At 39.6% G+C, this 21,659-nt stretch overlaps 2 protein-coding genes across 4 annotated transcripts in view; both read left to right on the forward strand.

Moving 5' to 3' along the window:
- The window catches only part of LOC129187877 (solute carrier family 35 member F5-like), a 19,283-nt gene extending 5,678 nt beyond the window's left edge, over positions 1–13,605 (forward strand). For 2 of the 3 annotated variants that reach the window (XM_054787651.1, XM_054787653.1), the window contains exons 5-15: positions 313–394; positions 1,234–1,427; positions 2,277–2,358; positions 2,462–2,549; positions 3,779–3,843; positions 4,408–4,512; positions 4,590–4,749; positions 4,864–4,954; positions 5,852–6,006; positions 8,459–8,551; positions 10,060–13,605. In XM_054787651.1, coding sequence (XP_054643626.1) covers positions 313–394; positions 1,234–1,427; positions 2,277–2,358; positions 2,462–2,549; positions 3,779–3,843; positions 4,408–4,512; positions 4,590–4,749; positions 4,864–4,954; positions 5,852–6,006; positions 8,459–8,540 — 1,104 coding nt within the window. In that variant the 3' untranslated portion in view covers positions 8,541–8,551; positions 10,060–13,605. The remainder of the gene's footprint in view (positions 1–312; positions 395–1,233; positions 1,428–2,276; positions 2,359–2,461; positions 2,550–3,778; positions 3,844–4,407; positions 4,513–4,589; positions 4,750–4,863; positions 4,955–5,851; positions 6,007–8,458; positions 8,552–10,059) is intronic. The other variant, XM_054787652.1, reaches the window with a different exon arrangement.
- Positions 13,606–13,794: 189 nt separating this feature from the next.
- Positions 13,795–21,657, forward strand: LOC129187878 (interleukin-10 receptor subunit beta-like). The gene is made up of 7 exons (XM_054787655.1): positions 13,795–14,051; positions 14,245–14,368; positions 16,333–16,511; positions 17,527–17,681; positions 18,767–18,929; positions 19,670–19,803; positions 20,676–21,657. Exons 1-7 carry the CDS (start codon positions 13,994–13,996, stop codon positions 20,835–20,837), a joined length of 975 nt encoding a protein of 324 aa, XP_054643630.1. The 5' UTR covers positions 13,795–13,993; the 3' UTR covers positions 20,838–21,657.
- The last annotated feature ends 2 nt before the right edge of the window (positions 21,658–21,659 follow it).

The following is a 21,659-nucleotide window of genomic DNA, read 5'->3' on the forward strand; positions in this document are numbered from 1 at the left end:
CTCTTTTATTGGCTATTCTCTTAATGAGCAACATGTATTAACATTTAAAAAAACTCCAAAGAGCTCAGTGCCTCACCGCATGTCACTACACATCCTGTGTGAAGTAGTGCAGACTAGATACAAATATTAAGAGATAAAAATAAGTAAATAAATATGTTTGAAATACTGTATGTTTATGACTGTAAGGGGTGGGGAGTTGCCAACATCAAATTGACCCCAAGGATATTTGTAAAAGGTGTTACAATATTTGAGAAGAATTTAAGAAGGGTTAAGAACCCCTGCTTTAAGTGGCCTTGTCTCATCCATGTGCAGAGTGAACCACTATATGTTCCAGTGGCGTTCCAAGACCTTCCCTCTGATCATTCCAATTGTTTCAGTGAAGACTGTGAATCTTGTGAGTTGACATTTATTTTATTTCTCGTAAAGCTTTACTTTTAATTGAGGACAAATGAAATGTGTTCAGCAGAGGGTATATATTAAAGGGGTACCGTAGTTCGGATTTTTTTACATGAAGTTGCCTAACATCCCCATCAGCAGTGCAGTGCATCAACAGTGACTTACCCCCCAACGAAGACTCTTGCATCTTCTTCCGCGACGGAGCGCTGGGGCCGTCTTGTTTATGCGTGCGTTCCACAGCGGAAAAAGATGCGAGCGTCTTCATCCCATACACAAGAATGCACAGGTGACAGTGCGCAAGGATATAGCGGGAGACGAACATAACGTCGAGCGATTTATGAGGTCTGATTTTTTTTTTGAGGAGGCATTTTTGTGACGCAAATGTATTACTCTTTTGAACGCATACTGTTTTGAGAAGCCTACCTCTTTACTTAAATGGCCCCAGCACCTAAGCGGAACTACTTTCCTCGTCATGGATCTCCGACCAGAACCGGACTCACGGACTCAATAAAGAATTTAAACAAAACATTTTGCATTAGTGGTGTAGTGGCATCCTTTCTTGCAACAAGTACAAGCTCAATTTCTGGTCAGTGCCCATCTCAAGGGTTTTATCACACACATATGTAAAAACTAGGCATTACACAATAAGGATTTTGGGGGCAGATCACCAGATTAATGAGTTTGAAAAAAAACAGATTACCAATCCCATGAGGAGGCAATTTGCCTGAACTTTCATATCTATTGCATATACGTACAGTACTGACAGTTGGGTAATATAACAAGCTAATTGCTTCTTTCTTCAATCAGTTCACCAAGTTTCTCATCTCTGCTTCCCAGCAGCTTCTAAAAAGCATCGGGTGCGCTTTAGTAATGTTATGGAGGTGCGCCAGCTGCCCTCCACTCAAGCCCTGGAGGCCAAACTATCTCGCATGTCCTACCCTGCTGCCAAGGACCATGAGGCAATGTTGCGCACAGTGGGAAAGCTGACCATCACTGATGTGGCCAAAATCAGCTTCTTTTTCTGCTTTGTGGTAAGTACCTGTACAGTGTCTGTCATCTTTTTTTTATATACATTTCCATAGAAGTGACAAGACATTTTAAAAAATCCACTAAGATGTCCTTGCCAAAGTCATTGTAGTTTTCATTAAACGTGTAGTAACAATGGTGCAAAGAACCCATAATTGTCTTACCTATTAGAGTAGTTGTTAGTATGTAACCTTTTAGCAATCCAAAATATGACTAGCCTAACACACTGCATTTTCTTACTTTTGATCCATTTTGAAAAATAATTTTACAATAATAAAACTCTTTAGTTATTTGTTGATTAGTCCTACATTACAAACAAGTCAAATGCAAGATGCATTTATGCTCTGGTGAATGAATGAATTTGCCTGCCAAGATGGAGAATTATACACTATGTCCAAACTCACCAGGAGGTGATCAGACCTTTTACAACAAAGTATCAGAGCATGTACTGCATGTAAAAAATAAAAGGTAAGACACAAATGCTTTTTAGTTAATAAAAAAATAAATTAATACAGGCGACTAAGTAATTGAAAACAATTTGAAAATGTTTTTAACCAAAGTGAATTATTCTCTTCTTTTTCTTGTTATCCTCTTAATGAACAACCTGTATTGACATTTTATAAGAACTCCAGCCATGAACCTCACTGCATGTCACTGGTATATTGTTTTCTGTTTGCCAACCATTTATGTTTTTATTACTTGCAGTGTACTTCCTGTGTTTATATTGCTTTGCGCTGTCTGTACCTGTTTCTTTTAACATAAAGTTGTTGCTCTCGCTCTGTGTTTTTGTCCTGCAAAACTGGAATTTAACTCTTTGGCATGTTTTGCTCTGGCTTCTTATGTTTCTCCTGCAGTGGTTCCTGGCCAACCTGTCCTATCAGGAGGCTCTCTCTGACACACAGGTTGCCATTGTTAACATTTTGTCATCCACGTCAGGTGACTCTCCCATTCAGTAAAACAATTTAGCTTCGTCGTAAAGAAAGTATTGTTGCCATCTCTTGGTTACGTAAACTAAGTTATTTACCTTCTCTCTCCTCAGGCCTGTTTACACTTATCTTTGCTGCCATATTTCCCAGTAGCAGCAGTGACCGCTTCACCTTGTCCAAATTGTTAGTAGTGGCACTAAGGTAAGGCTCAGATAAAATATTCACACTTCAGTAGGTGTACTATTAGTTAATATTTTTATGTTCATATATTTCTTGTTTTCCCACTTTCTACACAGCCTTCTATTTTAAAAAAGCTATGTTTGTAAGAGGATGCAGGTTACTCGAGGACGGTGGTCACCAACCTTTTTGAGCTCAAGATCCCTAGTCTCGGCTGTGAAACCCCCCCCCCCAATATATATATATAAATATATATATATATATATACTGTATATATTCTTTGGCCACCCCTACTTTTGTGGATCTTCGTTGGTTCTATGAGCAAACTACAACGCGGCTTGTTGGCTCAGTGTCTTTGATGAGCTATGGTGGTTGAGGAGAGAGAGAGACCGGTCAATCTGTTACAATACTCAGCCCTAAAGAGCCGCGGTTTGAAGATTTTTGTGGTGGTGCTCGTCTATGGAGTCATATTTATGCCTTATTTTTGAGGTAGCAAAGGCATGTTTTAGCCATATTAACGTGCAATAACTACTGTTGTGTTCTCAGGCACATTGCTGCGCTCTGTCACTCCCTCTCTTCATCTCACTCAACCCCTCTGCACGCCGCTCACTCAAAGATTTTTCTAGTGCGGGGAGGCAAGCCGGTGTGCCTGCGCTAGTATTTCCTGCCGGGTTTTGGGGACTGGGCTCCTGGCTGAAGCTTGCGGGTTGCTGCCTGCAGGGCCGCGAGCAGTACAGTACGGGCATGTTCAGTGGTCACACGAGACGGCCACGGACCTAACTAGTAATATATTTTATTCTAAACTTAAGAAAGGGTTTAAAACTAAGTGGGGAAGACAGACAAAATAAGAAACCAAAACTTTACCACTTCCACACCTCAAATGTTTATTTATCCCTTTCGTTCCCCATTTATGTGCGTTTAGAATTGTTTTGTGTTTACATTTTTGAGAGTCAACCGCTGATTTAATCAAAAACGTGCGATGCAGCTGACTTCCAGTTCCTGTTTCCATGTAGTGGCAAGCTAATTGGATGTTAACAAGGACATATTGTCATTAAAAACACATTAACAATACAGTTGGACTCACGCAGTGTATCCACAACATGACAAGATGCGTGCCATATTGTACACCAACCGTGTTTTGTGTTAAGATTTTCACCTTAGATTAATTATGCTAACCAAGGTTCCACTGTACTACATTTAATTTATGAAGTCAGTTTTGTTCTTCTACCATTCATATGGTTCCTCTCATTTAGTATGGGGGGTGTTGCCCTTGTGAGCGTTTCCAGCATGGACCGCCCTGACGAAAAAGGCACTATCGGTAAGGGCATGTTGCTTGTACAGTCTGTCACAAAAGTAAGTACAGTAAACCCTTGACAATTCTGAAAATATTTTATTATATCTTTTCAGAAGAAAAGAAAGAAAGAAAGAAATTTCACACTGATAAAATGTAATGTAGCCAGTGTGCAGCTTGGATGGATAACAGGGAAAATTTGCTGTGGCCTCAAAATAACAAAAACATTAACACAATAAAAAACAGCCATTAACTCATTCAATATCAAAGACGTATGTATACGTTTTTCTAAACCCGAACGCCCGATCCCAAAGACGGATTTATACGTCTTTTACGTTTTTTTGCGCGAGGCAAAGGGGTGATGAGGCAACTGCACACTAATAGAAGTCATTGTCACTGCAGTTTTAAGCCATAAAAACGGCTATAGGGTGGCAGAAGTTAATAGGCAAGAAATTCCAGTGTGAAGTGAAAACCATTTCAGGGGACGCTCATGGAGACTGACTACATTACATTGTATCAAAGTGGGTTTTTTTTTCATATTGTAATATACCGCTTTTCCGTACATGTCAAGTATTGCACATGTTTCTGTAGGTTCCTTATGGTCGCTGGCTGGGGCGTTATTATATGCTGTCTATATTGTGATGATCAAAAGACTGGTAGATCGAGAGGATAAGCTAAATATTCCAATGTTCTTTGGTAAGATCACGCTCATCATGGATAACTAAAGTTGTGTTTGGAGCTGTCCAAGCTGGAGCTGTTTGTGTGTTTTTCAGGGTTTGTAGGTCTGTTCAACCTGCTGCTACTGTGGCCTGGCTTCCTCCTGCTTCACTACACTGGTTTTGAGACCTTTGAGCTTCCTAGCCAGCTCGTGTGGACCTACATCCTCGTTAATGGACTCATTGGAACAGTTCTCTCAGAGTTTCTTTGGCTCTGGTGGGTCCGACATCCCATATTCATAGACTGAAATAAAATGTAATTATGTATGTATGTATGTACTAAATTTCAAAAATGTATTATTATTAGATATGGACCTCTTTTTCTCCACAGGGGCTGTTTCCTCACGTCATCCCTAATTGGGACACTGGCCCTGAGTCTCACCATACCGCTCTCTATTTTGGCAGATATTTGCATGCAGAAGGTCAGTTTTCATATGATATATCTTCAACAATACAAATGCGAATTGTTTGAATGCTGAGTCAACGGATGAAGCTTCTTGAAGCAATGAAGACAGATGTGTTGAAAAATGCATGCCAGAGATACCTGCTGGTGGAAAAAAAAATCAAACGTCAGTCATATGCCCATACCATGCTTTTACACAGAAATCGGCCGATACTGATCGGTGGACGATCGACCTAGTTATTATCTTTATTGCCATATTGTGTTGAATTGAACCATTTCTTTACCTGTAAACTCTGAAAACTGTGAATGTAAAGTACACTCCTGATCAAAATTTCTAAGACCATTTGGAAAATTGCAAGAATTTACATTTTGCACTGTTGTATCATAAGGAGGTTCTAAGTAGAGCTTCAAAATGCAAAAAGAAGAAATGGGAGAAAATTGAGTAAGCAATTTATTGCAAACAACCATTTAACTGAAATAGGCTGTTCATCAGCTGATCAAAAGTTTAAGACCACAGCCTTTAAAAGACAAAATCTTGGTGAAGCTATCTTCACCACCTCTTTGAAACACTGGCATTAAGCATGTCGAAACCAATTTTTGAGGTGACAAGAATGGTGCAGCGATTCATTATTCAGTCCTTTTTTGACAATTTTATTTGTACTTTAGTTGTTTTTTTTAGCAATGGTCTTAATAGTCTTTTGTGGTCCTTGTAACAGGCATTTTTGTATAATTCTGAAAAACATATTAATTTTCAGTTTTGGGTAACTTTAACTTTTTTTAACCCCTGGCACTTCACTACTTACCTTTGCACTATTTCAAGCTATTCATTGGACTTGAACGACTTAAATTTCAATAAATATCTGGAAACATTGGGGTCACTAATGTATTTTCTCGCCCTTGTGTTTTTTATTTACAGGTACGTTTTTCATGGCTGTTTTTTGCAGGGGCAGTGCCCGTTTTTCTCTCCTTCCTTATTGCCACGCTTTTATGTCACCACAACAACTGGGATCCTGTCACGGTGGCACTGAGAAGGCTGTACACGTTTATTTTTCGAAGACATCGCATCCAGAGGTACACACCATTCTTCTCCTTGCGTTTGCAAGTTGCTTCTTCTTCTTCTTATATTGTTTATTGGCAGTTAGCAAGCAGCTCACACAGCTAGCGAGTTTGCTAGCGACTATTAACCACAACAGGAATTGGCACGAAGGAGACTGATTGACAATGGTCTACAGCCAATCAGGACACAGAACACAATGGGCAGGTTCCCTCACTTGCTATGATAAAAAGAAAAAACACTAATAATAACATGAAATAAATATTCATATTTGTCCAGTGAACGGTATCATAAATGTATTTTCTGTATGATTCCAATCGTTTTTAACATTTTCTTAAGTATTTCATGATCAAACGTAAGGCAGAAAACTAAGATGAAGCCACCGTGAGAGTATTATTAGCATGTCGCTAATAATATAATGTTGCAGACTTTCTTACAGTGTAATTTTTTCAATGTAAGTGTGACAGTTTTTGAGGTGATTAACAAGAATGGCGCAGCTACTCATTACTGAGTCCTTTTTTGAAAATGTTATTTCTATTTTGGGCGGTGGGGTTCATTTTTTTTAAGCTATGGCCTTACGCTTTTGATCAGCTGATGAACAGCTTATTTCAGTGTAATGGTTGTTCGTGAATAATTTGATTCCTCAAAAAATGTTTTGTCTCACTCTCATTTCTTCTTTTTGCATTGTGAAGCTCTACTTAGAACCTCCTTAAGATACAACAGTGCAAAATTGCTTTGATCAGGAGTGTACTGTATATCCACATTTCAAGTCTATTTGTTACAGATGCTTTTAGCATACACTAATAGCATAAAATATAATCCAACACATTTGTTTTGGCTCCCATCTTTCATGAGGTGAACTCAAAAGATCTAAAACTTTTTGTATGTACACAAAACATCAGTTGTATCATGGCTGGCCACAAAATTGTACAGTTTTATCACATAGCACAATGCCATAGATGTTGCAAGTGTCGAGGGAGAGTGCACCAGAGCTGTTGCTTGTCTATTGAATGTTCATTTCTCTAACAAAAGCATTCTCCAAAGGCGTTTAAGGGAATTTGGCATTACACCCAACTGTCCTCACAAACAGACCACATGTAACCACATCAGCACCTCCACATCCAGCATCTTTACCTCCAAGGTCGTCTGAGACCAGCTATCCGGACAGCTGTTGCAAAACATTTTGCATAACCAAAGAATTTCTGTACAAACTGTCAGACTCCATCTCAGGGAATATAGTATATTATTTACAGAATTAAAACTCTCAGTCAACAAAACAAATGAAGCACAGTTAGCCTATAGCCACCAAGTAACGTTATCTTATTTGATCACATGCATTCCATAATGTGGTGGACATAAGTGGTGATATAGCTCCATACCTTTTAACTTTGGCTCATTTCTTCTTTCCTCTTCTTTCTAAATTGTGCACGCGACGGCTTTGACTTTCTCTTTTCCATGTCTTGTTGACAAAAATTAACAACACTTAAGGGATAGTTCGGATTTTTTGACATAAAGTTGTATGACATCCTCATCAGCATTGTAGTCCAATAACAGCGACTAACCACACTTGGTCTCCTAAGTCCAGTTCTGGTCAGATTTCCGTGATGAAGAACATAGTTCCACTTAGTTGTTGGGGACAATTAAGTAAAGAGTTTGGCTTCTTAAAACAATATGTGTTCAAAAGATTAAACATTTGCATCACAAAAATGCCCTCTCAAAAAATCAGACCTCACAAAACGCTTGGCATTGTATATTTGTCTCCCGCCATATTCCTGCGCACTGTCGCCTGTGGGTTCATGTGTATGTGATGAAGACGCATGCATCTACTTCCGCGACGGAGCGCCGCAGCCATCTTGTTTACGTATGTGTCCCACAGCAGAAGAAGATGTGAGTGTCTTCGTCACATTCACATGAACGCATTGTGATAGACATTACAGTTTTTCATCCCCTTCCTTAGCCTGGCTATCAAAGTTTGTGGCACAGTTGTTGCGTAATCGACTTGTGCCTGGCTATAACAAACAGAATACAGTGGAACCTTGGTTAGTGTCACTCAAACCGAAACACACTCAAGCTGAATCAAGTTTTTCCATAAGGAATCATGCAAATACAATTAATCCGTTCTGGACACCCCAAAACGAGAGACGAAAACTGAAAAAATAACAAAAAATACTAACATTTTTTGAAAAATTGTACTTTGACATTTGACAATGAAAATTAATGTGGAAAATGGATATTTAATCATGAATTCAGCTTAATTCCTAAAGTTGTGGACCTTATGAAGAAGTTGCATGCTTTTCAGGAAATTACCCAGAATGTGCTTTGTTTAATTAATGACAGATCAAAAGTTGGTTGACTTTGACTCACACTTGTAGTACAATTAAACTCACTACTTTTACATTCTGATCACATCATGTAGTTCCTTTTATGTACCATTATGTTGACGACTGACACCCCATTCTTTTCCCTCAGACTGCCAGAGGACAACGAGCTATGTGCAAACCTAATTCCGTTGCACACCGTCTCTCAAAATGAAGGAAGCCTGTGGTCATGATGGAGATTCAAGTAAGTCAAACTCCTTGTGGTGTGTTGCTGACTCCTGCCAAATGTAACTGATGTTAGTGGACATACCTAAACGTAGTCCTTTTCAAGTGCCTCATATAAAAAAGGAGACAGATAGAAGATAAATCTTTGGAAAAAATGTTGTCAAAATGTGACAAGTAAATGTTCTTTCTGCGGCGGTCATTAAACACTGACAGACTTGCAACAAATTAACACAAACCGTAAAGGGAATATGCCAAAACCCAGATTGACAGGAATGGAGGCCAATAACGGTACGTGTCCTTCAAATTAGGGGTGCGCGATAAATATCAGACCAATTATTATCGGGCCAATGTGAGGAATTACGACGTCATATTGATAAATCTGATAATTAAAAAAATATATAGCATAAAAATATTTTAATGCAATGTTAAAAAATAGCTCAGATAACTAATAATAAAAAAAAACGCTCAAATGAAGTGAGATTTGCCGTACTGTGCTGTAGGTGGGTTAGCGTGAGCAAATATGCTGTAAACATCAATGCGATGAACGCTAATCTTCCACGTCAGGCATAATAAATGTAGCAGATGAAAGCAACACTTGTTTCAAATAGTATTAGTTTAGTAAGTTGTTTAGTAAGTAGTTTTTGTTTTAGGAGGTGGGACATGTGTGCCCTTGGCCCTGGTAGTGCAGTTATTATGACGAGAGCGCTGCGGTTGTAACTTGCATTACATTTGTTTGATTATGGCTGTGGCAAACCCCCCCCTTTATGTTACGACATGTCCCGTTACTGGCTTCCATTCCTGTCCAATCTAGGCTTTGGTATATTGCATTTTGGGTTTGTGTGATTCTGTTTTTTTTGTTTCCTGAAATTTGTTGCAAGTCTGCCAGTGTTGAATGACAGCCACAGGGAGAGCGTTAAAGGGATAGTTTGGATTTTTTGACATGAAGTTGTATGGCATCCCCATCAGCAGTGTGGTGCATCAACAGTGTCTTTTCCCCCACTTGGTCCCGTGAGCCGAGTTCTGGTCCATTTTCATTGTGGAGGAAAGTAGTTCCGGCTAGTTGCCGGGGTCTCTTAAGTTAAGTGTTCTGCATCTCAAAACAATACGCATTCAAAAGAGTAATACATTTGCATCACAAAACCATTGCCCACAAAAAGTCAGACCTCTCAGTCGCACCGCGTTATTTCCTCTTTGTTCGTATCACTGCGTGCTGCCGCTTTTCCATTGTTGTATGTGTTTACATGCGCAGATGAATGATGAATGAATTCATGAGGCCATAATCAGGCCAACCAAGCAGAGAGTATTTGTGCTAGTATTTGTCTCTTCTTTTGGGGAGGTAATGTTACAAGCATGAGTCACTTGGTGTGTGGACATTTGTTTAACCATACGCAATGCTAATGAGTTACTATAAGATATATTAAAGATATATTTGTGATGATTTTGGATTACTGATAACATGATTTCGTTTCTCTATTGCTCATCAACATTTCCATTTTTCCATACTTTTGTCCTTGTTTTTCTTACTAGGTGGCAAACGTGAATCATCTGGTTGCTGCCACAGACGATGAACCACCCTGTGCCTGTCAATAGAATCCTTGATTTGATTTCTTTTCGTCAACTCAAAGTGCTGGACATTAAGTAGTCATCACTTTTATGCCATGTGACCAAATGAAAAGGTATGTTGAAGTTCATTGGTGCAGTACCAGGAGAAGAGTGGGATGATCTTCACTAAGAGATATATCCCTTTTGTTTATGGGCATATATTCTTCTGTGTCATTGTATGTTCTTACTCATTTTTACTTACTCACTTCAGTTTTGCCTTTCATTTGACCGCCTTACACCTCGTTTCTGCTTCTAGTTCAAATCTGGATCACAACACTACGTTAAACAGTGTGTCACTGACTCCAAATGAAGATGTGATATCGAGACCTATTCAAGGCTCTTCTGTATAGTAACAGTGATGAGTTCATGGTACTTAGTCTGGGCAGGTCAAGTACTAAAAAGAACAAACATCTGCATATACCTCAACATATTTCCCACCTCCACCCAACCTCTACGTGAAACTGACACAATATGCTTTACAATTTTAACCCCTGCCAAAATGCCATGCAAGCTCTTATTAATTATCACAATGGTACCTGTCTTTTTCCCCTTTCTCCGAGAAATATTAGTCAGTCATCTGTGAACTACCGGTGAGTGTTATTCAGAGCAGGGGTGCCCAACCGCCAGGCCATGGCCCGGTACCAGTCTGTGAGCAGGGCCGAACCAGGCTTTCAGTTGCAATGCAATAATTTATAACTATTTTTTTAAATAAAAATGTAAATAACTACATACAATTTTATGTAAGTGGATATCAATTTTGTAAGTATGGGACATTATTTAATAAATAAAAAAAATTATATACAGTCAGAAATCTCCCAGTTTTGCATGCTTATGTTGTTTGTTGCGAGCGTTGAGACGTCCCACTCTGTTCAAGGTCCTTGAACGCAGCATCCAACTTTGTCCCTCGCTGCACAGATAGACTACTATACTGTATTTTTCCCGGTTTTCCTTCATCTCATATTTGGTCCCAAATGCTGATACTATGTGGGAATGCATCGAGGTACGATTTGATGACATTATTGAGTGCCAATGTAAATATTTGTCCAGTCCACAACCTCAAGTTAATTCATGCTAGCACATGCTAGTCTGTTATGACACACATCAAACAGACACGTTATAATCTTCTGTCTGAAAACCAAACTCCAGGCTCGTACTGATGGATGAATAAATAAATTAATTAATAAAAAAAAATGAATGAATAAAATAGCATGTGATCCTATACTGTAAGACACATGGTGTCTTCAGAATGGGAGTAAATGTTGTGTACACTGAAACATGAAGTATTCACCTTTTTTATTACATTCAGATGACCACTAAATTTTCTTGTTTACAAATCATTTTGTGGGTCGCATGGTGGTTAGTATGTTGGCCACACAGTCAGGAGATCCGGAAAATCTGGGTTCGAATCTCCGGTGGACATCTATGTGTGGAGTTTGCATGTGCGTGGGTTTTCGCAGGGTTCCCTCCCACATTCCAAAAACATGCATGTTAATCGTGTGAATGGTTGTTTGTCTATATGTGCCCTGCGACTGACTAGCGACAGTCCTGGGTGTACCCGGCCTGAAAATGGATGGATGGACAAATCCAAATCCATCCATCCATTTTCTATACCATCGAGGAAAAGGCTTCTTGAGACGTCATCTGTACTTCTGTGTAGAAGAAGTACAGATGACGTCTCAAGAAGCCTTTTCCTCGATGGACAACTCCTGTACGACTGAGAGCCTACACAGACGATTTTCTATACCACTTTTCCTCATTAGGGTTGCGGGGGCATGCTGGAGCCTATCCCAGCTGACTTCGGGCGAGAGGTGGGGTACACCCTGGACTGGTCGCCAGCCAATCGCAGGGCACATGTAGACAAACTACCATTGGATGGACAAATCATTTTGTATTTTTGTGTCAAGAGTAAAATATTTGCACACATCCAACTACCTGTATTCTTTTTCATGTAACTGTACTTTCATTCCCTGTAATGAGAAGACAACATTTCTGATGTTTGTCATGCACTTCAAATTCTAAATGTGAGATCTGTCATTATTATTATGGAGTGCTCAAGTGCTCACTAACTATGTTCACTAACTGCAGAAAGCAATAACATGACAGAACGGGCTTGAAACTTCAACAAACATTATTTTACGTTCTGCTTTGCTCTGCTCTGCTTTTTTCTCCATATTTTTTGGAGATAGTTTATACTAAGCATGGGCTGGTTACTGGTTTCAAGGTATACCACGGTATGAAAAGTCAGGGTTTCAAAATAAAATAGTCCGTCCTACGGTATGAGAGAAAGTGGAGGTCCAGCCCGGCCACTAGTATGTGGAAATACTTTGTCATGTTCTGTGTTATTCGTCACAGATGTAATTGGGCTTAAGTGTGCTGAAACCACGGGAATCAGCTGTGTTGTCAAAAACAAAAGAGATAAAAGCCGCGGATTAAGTGGTATAAACCTTTTATTCTCCACTGAACAACAAACAGCAATCACATTACCCAGAAACAGAAGTGAAACTTGGTGGTGCAAGCAAATGAATAAAAACTCAGAAAATATACAATCCAACAATTCCAAAACAATTGTGGTCAAGTTGTGACCTGCACATTCACCACGCTATGAAATAATAATAACGAAACATTACCTTTTTTTTTATTATTACTATTATTATATATATGGTGACCTTTTTTGAGCCACTGATTGACCCAGTAATTGCATTTATAAAAAAGTATATACATTTATAGTCTTGTGACATGAGTCGCAAGATTAGCCACCATAGATGCATTAAGAATAAATGTATTAACAATGCCATTACTGAAATTACATTTCGTAAATACAGTTAGTGAACTCGAAATATTTACTTATATGATATAAGTGCTTTTAAATCAAATTTATGTTGCACCTTATGGTCATGAAAAAATAACCAGATTTTTTTCGAATGGTAATTAATGTGTGGTCCTACCCACACTTGTAGGTCAATACAGTAAATCTATGTTGATTGTTTTCCCGACCATCTTATATGTGTATGGTCTATTGTGAGTGTATGAAATTGTACAAAATGTATGTCCATTTTATTTTATTTTTTTGCATTTTCAATTATGTCTTGAAGTAAAACCATTTTCTACATAAGAAATTAAATGCCTTGACGTTTTCTTCCTCAAGTGTGCAAATCCAAGTTAAAATATTTGTATTATTTATTATTTTGTATGTTGCTTGTTAAGCGTTGGTAACACGGTAGGGAATGAAAAAGTAAAATAAAGAAAAAGGAAAAACCTCTTTGATACTGCTAATCAAGTTTTTATTGACATCTACATGCAGGTCATATTTCTGCAGTATTGTCACGAACTGTTGGTGTGGTAGTGTTGATGTTGGTGAACGCACCTTGCTGTTAACGTTATTGGTGGATAAAGAGGAAGTGTGTTCTGGGAGGGAGACAAGTGTGCGACCTGAACTGTGTCCGAGCGCCCCTATTGGCGTTAAAGTTGGCAATAAAACTTTACAAGATTGTCAGACTCTGTGTGGCTCTATAAGAACGCTGCAGTATATATCTTAATAGTAAATAACATGAATTACTTTCATCATAGTGTACGCACCGCGCATAACTGTATTTTACGCTCAGCTCAGAGCTGGTGAATACAATCGTACACCGACGTGCATCTAGCCCCGCCCAGCTCACTTGTTTACCATCATGGCGGACTTCCTTCGCTATAGTTTACTACACTCTGTTACATGCATTTGCGGCTGAATCGACAGTCTCACCTATGTAGGGTCTTTGGTGGCCACCTCCTGTTGTCAACAGTGTTGTCAACACATACTTCCAGGAAATACACGACTGCTCTCCTGACGTCATCAGCCCGATGAAAGATATTCTGAGACATGCCATCAACTTTTTTAAATGGTGTACTGGTGATTTTAATACTTGCTGGAGCCAGAGGTAATTGGGTTTATTATGTTTTTGTGTTTTTGTATTGTAGCGCGGCGCACGATCAAATATACCCACCTGTGACGGTGGGAGGCACCTAGGTTTCGATTTCACTTCTAAGTTTATGAACATGTATCCAAAATCAATGTAATATCGTCTTTAGCATTGTTTGTGTAATTCTAATATTATCATTGTGAATGTCTAGTGGTATTAGCTGTGCTCAACACCCCAAGAAATGTCCGTCTGACTTCCATAAACATGAATTTGGTGCTGAGGTGGGATTCATCAGCGGAGGGAACCAGTGATCTTCTCTACACCGCTGAGGCCAAGTAAGTCTCTCTTATCGAAGCACAGAACCGCCACAGTGACCGTACTTTAATGTGGTAAGACATGTTGTATACTAGTTAATACATACATTTTATAATAATATATGATTATTATACTGTACATACAGTTGCCCCTCGTTTATCGCGGTTAATTGGTTAGGCAAATTTACGCAAGTAGGATGCAATAATAATATTTTCGAGCACAGAAAAATGGAGCAGAGAAAACCTGTTTCTGACTTTCTAAAAACGTTTAACATTATTAGAGCCCTGTAGACGTTAAAGCGATAGTTCGAATTTTTTGACATGAAGTTGTATGACATCCGCATCAACACTGTAGTCCACCAACAGCGACTCACCCCCCACTTGGTCTCCTAAATCCAGTTCTGGTCAGATTTCGGTGATGAAGAACGTAGTTCCAGGTAGTCGCTGGGTGTTCACAATGAGTTTGGCTTCTCAAAACAAAATGCGTTCAAAAGAGCATTACATTTGCATCACAATAATGCCTAGTCGAAAAATAATCAGACCTCACAAATCACTCGGCGTTATATTTGTCTCCCACCGTATCCCTGCGCACTGTCGCCTCTCCACTCTTGTGTGACGAAGACGCTTGCATCTACTTCTGCAACAGAGCGCCGTGGCCATCTTGTTTGCATGGGTGTTCCACAGCACAAGAAGACGCATCTTCGTCACATACATAAGAATGAATGGCAAGTCGACAGTGCGCAGGGATAAGGCGGTAGACAAAAAAAACGCCGAGCGATTTGCCAAATCAGAACTATCCCTTTAAATAACACCCCTATAGTCACCTTTATAATCGGATTACTTAATATAGCAGACATGATAAGCAATAACAACTAGGGGTGTCACGAGACACTACGTCCCACTCTTCTGCACGCTGTGTGCATGCTCCCACCGAGATAAAGAGACTGTATGACTGACAAAAGCGCTCACTTCGTTCATGTCGTTGTTCTATGGAACAAACGCGCCAAGTGCTGATAGAGTGAACCTTTTCCTGCCTGTTTGGAGGAGGGAGACGAGGTAAACAGACAAGCCGGAGTTAATTTACTGTGTGATTAATTAATTAATTTATTATTGTCCCAGGCCTACAGTAGTGCCCATAAGCCATTTTTTTTTCTGGACGGGATATCTTGTCACGTTTTAAGCTCGCGAAATCTTGTGACATGAGATCTTGCGACACCCCTGATAAGACATAATATCTCACCGTTAGCATTGGTAAAGTTTCTTATTTTTGTAGGATCCTAAACGGAAATATGGGTCGAGCACATGGCATGAAAAAAAACGATGAAATCAGCCTATCATCCGTTCTCACTATGACATTTGTCACTTGATTGATATACAGGACAGCCAGTCTAACATGACTCTGCCACACCGGACGCACACTCTGACAATGCTGCGAACTATACCACATTGCGCACCGCTTATGTGCAAGGCTACAGGATCTCTGAAGTGACACACATGTAAACACCGTGAAACACATACACAACAATGGACAAGCGGCAGCGCGCAGTGATATGAAGGCCGAGAAAACAGAGGTCTGACGGTTTTGCGATGCAAGTGTATTACTCTTTTGAACGCATATTGTTTCGAGAAGCAAAAACGCTTTATTTTTGTTAGCCCACCAACTAGCCAGAACTACTTTCTTCAACGCCAAAAACTGACCAGAACTCTGCTCACAGGACAAAGTGGGGGGAAAAGTCACTGTTGATGCTCTGCACTGCTGATGGGGATGTCATACAGCTTTATGTAAAAAAAAATCCGAGCTATCCCTTTAATGAGGCATTCAAGTCCATAGTGTAAACGTCTGACCAGAACTATACATGTACTGTATTAGGAGAGGAAGTCCAGTAAGCTGTGCCCAAACAGCTGTTGCCAAATGAAAATATGACATAGCTGTACTTTCCTCCCCCTTCCCCACCCTCTCGTCTCCCCCACCCTCACCCCCACAGGACCTCTGTCACAATGTACCGGGTGGGTTGTGTGAACACCTCAGCACTTGAATGTGACTTCAGCAGCCTTGAATTCCCCCTCAGCTTGTATGGAAGGTATACAGGCAGAGTGCGCGCACAGCAGGGGCCAGAGAGCTCTCCTTGGGTGGAAAGTAACAACATTACCATGGACATTGATAGTGAGTCAACTTTTTATTATGTCTGTAATTATAAGTATTTACAATCTCTTGATTATGTATTTTTTGCTTTTAGTTTATTTAGCTAATAAAATAGATGTCAATTTTTTGGATTGTGAGTTTTACCCATAAGAAATCGTGGAAAAAGAAAACTGCAATTGTAAACTTTTTAAAATATGACACGGGAAATGGGAAATGTAAGGAACAAAGCGTGGTTAATTGTCATGCACGCGCAAAAGGAAGTTATACAACTAACTGTTGTGACTAAAAATGATTTTGATTAATTATATTTTTATAATACACGGGGGTTTGCAGTGCGTTTTTTCTTTTTAGGCAAATGCAGCAGTAACGGCTTGAACAGTGTGAATGATTATTTTATTTTTGTAAAGTAATGTTCCTAATTGGCAGAAGTGCTGAAATAATCGTTCCAGCTTGTAGCCCTGTTTCCCCCATCTGTACCGAACAATGGCACACTGCTTTCTTTAGCCACTTGTCATTGTCCATTTATGCATTTCAATGGGAAGGCAAAGTGTGCACAAACAGGATACTTTAACTACGGAAGAGGGTCGCTAGGCACTGCCTTCTGCTTGGCACTATCGCTAACCATGACTCCCGCTAGCCAAAGGCTTTGTACTTTTACTTTACTTTTTACTTTGTAGTGCAGTCTGGATGCACAAAAAATGTAATATGGAAAGCAGTAATGTTTTTTGTTCAGAAAGAGGATGGTTATCTACAATCCATCCATCCCTTTTCTTTACCGCTTCTCGTATTTAGAGTTGCAGGGGAGCTGGGCCATTCCCAGCTGATTGGAAATTGAAGGCGGAATATACCCTGGACTTATTGCCAGTAAATCACAGAGCACGTATCGAGACAGACAGTCATTTACAACACGCCCACATTCACACCATCACTAAATGGGTGCTGGTTGCAAGGAAGTCAGCTGAGTGAACCGCAACACTATCTGTGACAGGTTATCATTGTCATTTTCATGAAGGTCTTCTTTTCTTTTTCTCATCAGCCATCATTGGGTCACCCAGTGTCTCGCTCTTTTCCAATGGGGCTGCACTTGTAATTTCCATTGAAGATCCAGTGTTTGCAATCTCAACGCTGAAGGATGTCTACAGCACTGCTACTTACAACATCACCTACTGGAAAGATGGCCAGAGTGAAAAGGTAAGGTCATTATACTGAAAATTGTGACCCCTTGTTTCACCGTCCGTGAAAGTTATTTTCTGGAAGAAAATACACACTACAAAAAGGAAGCTATTCCCAGATTTGAATACTATCGTCATTTTAATTACGATGTTAGTATTTAAAATCAAGTATCGCAAGTAGGTAATACTCAGATATTGTTTGATGGTACCCATGCAGTACATATAAAAGTATAAAATTCATGTTAAATAAACAGTACACATCTGCCATCATTTAAAGTGACTAATTAATTTGGATTTTAGCAACATTTCTTTAGTTTCATTTTAGAGGACAAGCCATAGTCCGCAGAGAGCTTCCAAATCATCAGCGGGCTCTCGTTATTGAACTGTATCAGTCACGAAAAGGGTATGAAAGAATTTGTTATACCTTGGACGACGGTGAAGACTGATGGTGCAAGCGTGTGGCGGTAACGTTGACACAGCCTTTGTCAAGTCATCCTGTCATTTGAGCAGACTGCTTGTGATTTCACCGGTAACTGCCAATGTGCTAGCTACACAGACAATGGAGCTTCGATGAAGCGTTGATTAAAATGACAATGATTGTATTTTGTACGTCTGTGGCCTACGTATGCAAATCCATGCATGCACACATCTTTACCTAAACACACCTGTCAACTACTTAGCTTGTTAGCTTCCTTTGGTAATTAAAGAGAAAGACATAGAGTGTTAATGGAGCTGGAAATATTCAGTCTTACAACATTCACTTTAATTTAATCAACTGTTGATCAGGAATTGAGAAGGCGTTTACGAAAGTGTGCTGTCTGCCCTTTGAACGAGTCGTATACACACAGGAAATACTGGACTAAAAGCCAATAAGCCATTATGGTCCGCGTTGCTGCAGTGCGAGATTACATTTTTTGGTGGTGCATGTCACACGACACTAGAGTGTTTGGAGAGGGAGAAGCAAGCTCACGCAGCGTACACAAGCACCTTGATGGAGAAGGTTAAACCAGGCTTGGCTGTACTCATATTTCCCTCTCCTTTTTTTCCCCCTGGCTTTTTCATCAGCGGTAGATTTAACAGACTAACACTTTTTGCTTCTCATAGGCAAGAAACATAAGCAGTGTTCTGCAAAACCGAGTGGTTTTAAACAAACTGGACCCCTGGATGAAGTATTGTGTTCAGGTCCAAATCAATGCAGGGGAGAGGAGAGAGGGGAACTCCAAGTTCAGCATACCAAGCAGCACTGTTTGTGAGAGCACCACCTCTGGTTAGTGTCTTTTTGCATCCATATCAGCTTCTTTATTGTTATGGTTTCTTTGTTTTTATAGGGGCTGTCATAGTTAAATGTGCTGTCCCTCTTTGTCTTTAAATTACACTTTTTTTTCCAACCAAAAATGTAAGAACATCATCACCCGCTAGCAAACTTACCAGTAGTGGTTTCAGAGGACACGTTGTACACAAATACAGAACGTCTGTATGCTTCACAGTTACAGGTTAAACTGAATGAGATGTGTCGTTCGGCCCGAAAAGAAAAGTGTGTAGGCCTGTCACGATAACAAACTTTGCTGGCTGATAATTGTCCTACAAATGATTGCCGATACTGTACAAGGTGCACCACAATTCTCATCTCTACTGACCAATGGTAGCATGCAGCATTTATGTTATGCACTCATCTTTGTTTGTTTATGGAAGGTACACCGTGCATCAAAGTCAGGGCCAGGAGGCAGCGGGCACTGTAGCAGCAAGTCGCCCCCGCCAATTGCCGACACAGATGGTTGGGGCCACACTACTGTACAGTACTACTGTACTGTAAACGTACTGACTGTTAAGGAATTATTCAAGCAAAACATCCTAGAGCAGACTTTTACACAGTTGGGTTCAGTTTTTATTGGGTCGCCACTTGTCCCAATAAAATGCCATATCCTTTGTTATTCAGCATTCATGTTTGTTGTAATTCTAAAATGAATAAATGCATTCCGTGTAAATTCATTCATGTTCTTTACACAGAAGCAGAAGCTCCATGGGTGCCGGCAGTGGTCACGTTTTTCATCATGACCTTGACAGCAACTCTTGTGGTGATTGCACTGGTTTATAGAAAAAGGATTTCCCATCTTCTTTGTCCACAAGAAGCGCTCCCTTCGGTATGTGTGTTTTTTTGGAAGACAATCCAACAAGTACAGTCATTAATCCATTCCAAAAAGTCCAACTGAATCAATTTTTCCCATAAGAAATAATGTAAATCCAAATCTGTTGCAGACACCCAGAAATATTAACACAAAACACATTTTATAGAAAATGAATATCATTTTACATGCAGAAAACAAAATTATTTTGTACCCTCATTGCATCTCATCAGCCACACGCCGCAGTGCTTAAAAGGAGGAAAGAAGGAGACAGATATAGTCGTTCATTGTTCTGTGTGCGTTCTTTGAACAAATAAACCACCCACACACACAATGAAATGATTAAAGGATCATCTGGCCGGAATCCGTCTATGGCAGGGGTATCACGAGACGCTCAGTTCACGGGACGAGACGATACATGAGATTCGGTCTATTGCACGAGACGAGATTTTAACATTACTTTTAAGGAAAGTACAATGAAAAAATATATAAAAAAATATATGACAATTTATTGCAATCTGCTTATTGAATTTCTGCTACGTTATACTCTTGTGCACTCTGTGTGTATGCTAGCAGCCCCGTCTCCACTCACTGAGACAAAGAGACTGCATGGCTGACAAAAGGGTTCAGTCCGTTCAGGCCAATGCACAGGGTAAACTCCCTTGCTGCATGTTTTGTAGGCGGGGGAAGGTGAAAACAGGCATGCATGCACATGGCAATATATTGAGGCGGGCAAAGTTATTGAGTTCATTTTCATTTATAGTGTGATGAATTAACACATTTATTATGGTACCAGGCCTATTGCGCACGACATTTTTTTTCTGAACGAGAAATCTTGGGGAATTTAATCCCACCTCATTTACCCTGACATGGTTGTTGTTTCTTTCCAGCATCTTTTAGAAACACAGAACTCACCAAACGACTGGACCATGCAGATCTCTGACCAACCGGAGGAGAAATACAACTCAGTCAAAGTCATTGCAGATAATAAGTCAATGGAGCAACGGAAAGTCATTGGAAAAGGTGCTGTCTGCCTTCTGCAGGACACTTGATGTTACAGTACCATCTTTGTGAGGCCATGAAAACAGAAAAGCTGCTACATAGACCACTAAAGAACAGAAAAGCTGGGCAGGATGTAGTCTGTTGTAACTGTGAGAGATTATGTGCAGGGATGACTTTCAAGCAGCAAGCAACCAAAACAAAATAACAAATGCTGGCAGTTTACTGGCACAGTTCATTCATTTATATGTCTCTCTTCATCTTCTCTTTTTTTGTCTTTGGCAAGCAACCCACTGTGACCATGGGTGGATATGGCTGGCTGTTATGTGCGAAAATTCCTGGCCAAAGAATTAGATTTACTGTATCAGAACCTGGATTTCCCCCCCCCAAATTTGGAATATTCTACACCTCAATTTCTCAAATTTTCAATTTATTTTGAAAACCTATAACAACATGATATGTTACACTTACAAACTTGCACAATATTTACATACTCACTTTCTTCTGTTCTTATTCATTTTCTTGTGTTTTTTTTTTTTTAGGGAGAATGAACAGAGTAACCTGTTTTGCTGTGCATGTGCAACCACAATAAAACTCTTTAATTGAAGATGACTGAAACCACTGTAAATGTTCAGTAAACAAAAGTGTTTTACTGTCATGAATTTCAATTTTTCTTCAAAAAACATGCCGTCAGCGGAGGCAGGTGAGGTAGAGCCTGAAAAATGTTTTAAAAAATAATAATGGTAAGTAATGGTAATTATTTGGCTTCCGATCCCATTTGATTTTTTTTTTTATAGTCTTGTCGATCCTTTTTTTTTTTTTAGTAATAATAAGCTTTTGTTACAAACATGAATTTGTGGAATTGAATCTGGTTA

The sequence above is a fragment of the Dunckerocampus dactyliophorus genome, chromosome 9 (genome assembly GCF_027744805.1).
Source record: "Dunckerocampus dactyliophorus isolate RoL2022-P2 chromosome 9, RoL_Ddac_1.1, whole genome shotgun sequence".
Lineage (NCBI taxonomy): Eukaryota > Metazoa > Chordata > Actinopteri > Syngnathiformes > Syngnathidae > Dunckerocampus > Dunckerocampus dactyliophorus.

Coding starts and splice junctions, on each gene's coding strand:
- LOC129187878 (XM_054787655.1), top strand. CDS start 13,994: ATGCCATCAACTTTTTTAAATGGTGTACTGGTGATTTTAATACTTGCT. Junction 16,512..17,526: donor CATTACCATGGACATTGATA/GTGAGTCAACTT, acceptor TTTTCTCATCAG/CCATCATTGGGTCACCCAGT. Junction 19,804..20,675: donor CACAAGAAGCGCTCCCTTCG/GTATGTGTGTTT, acceptor GTTTCTTTCCAG/CATCTTTTAGAAACACAGAA.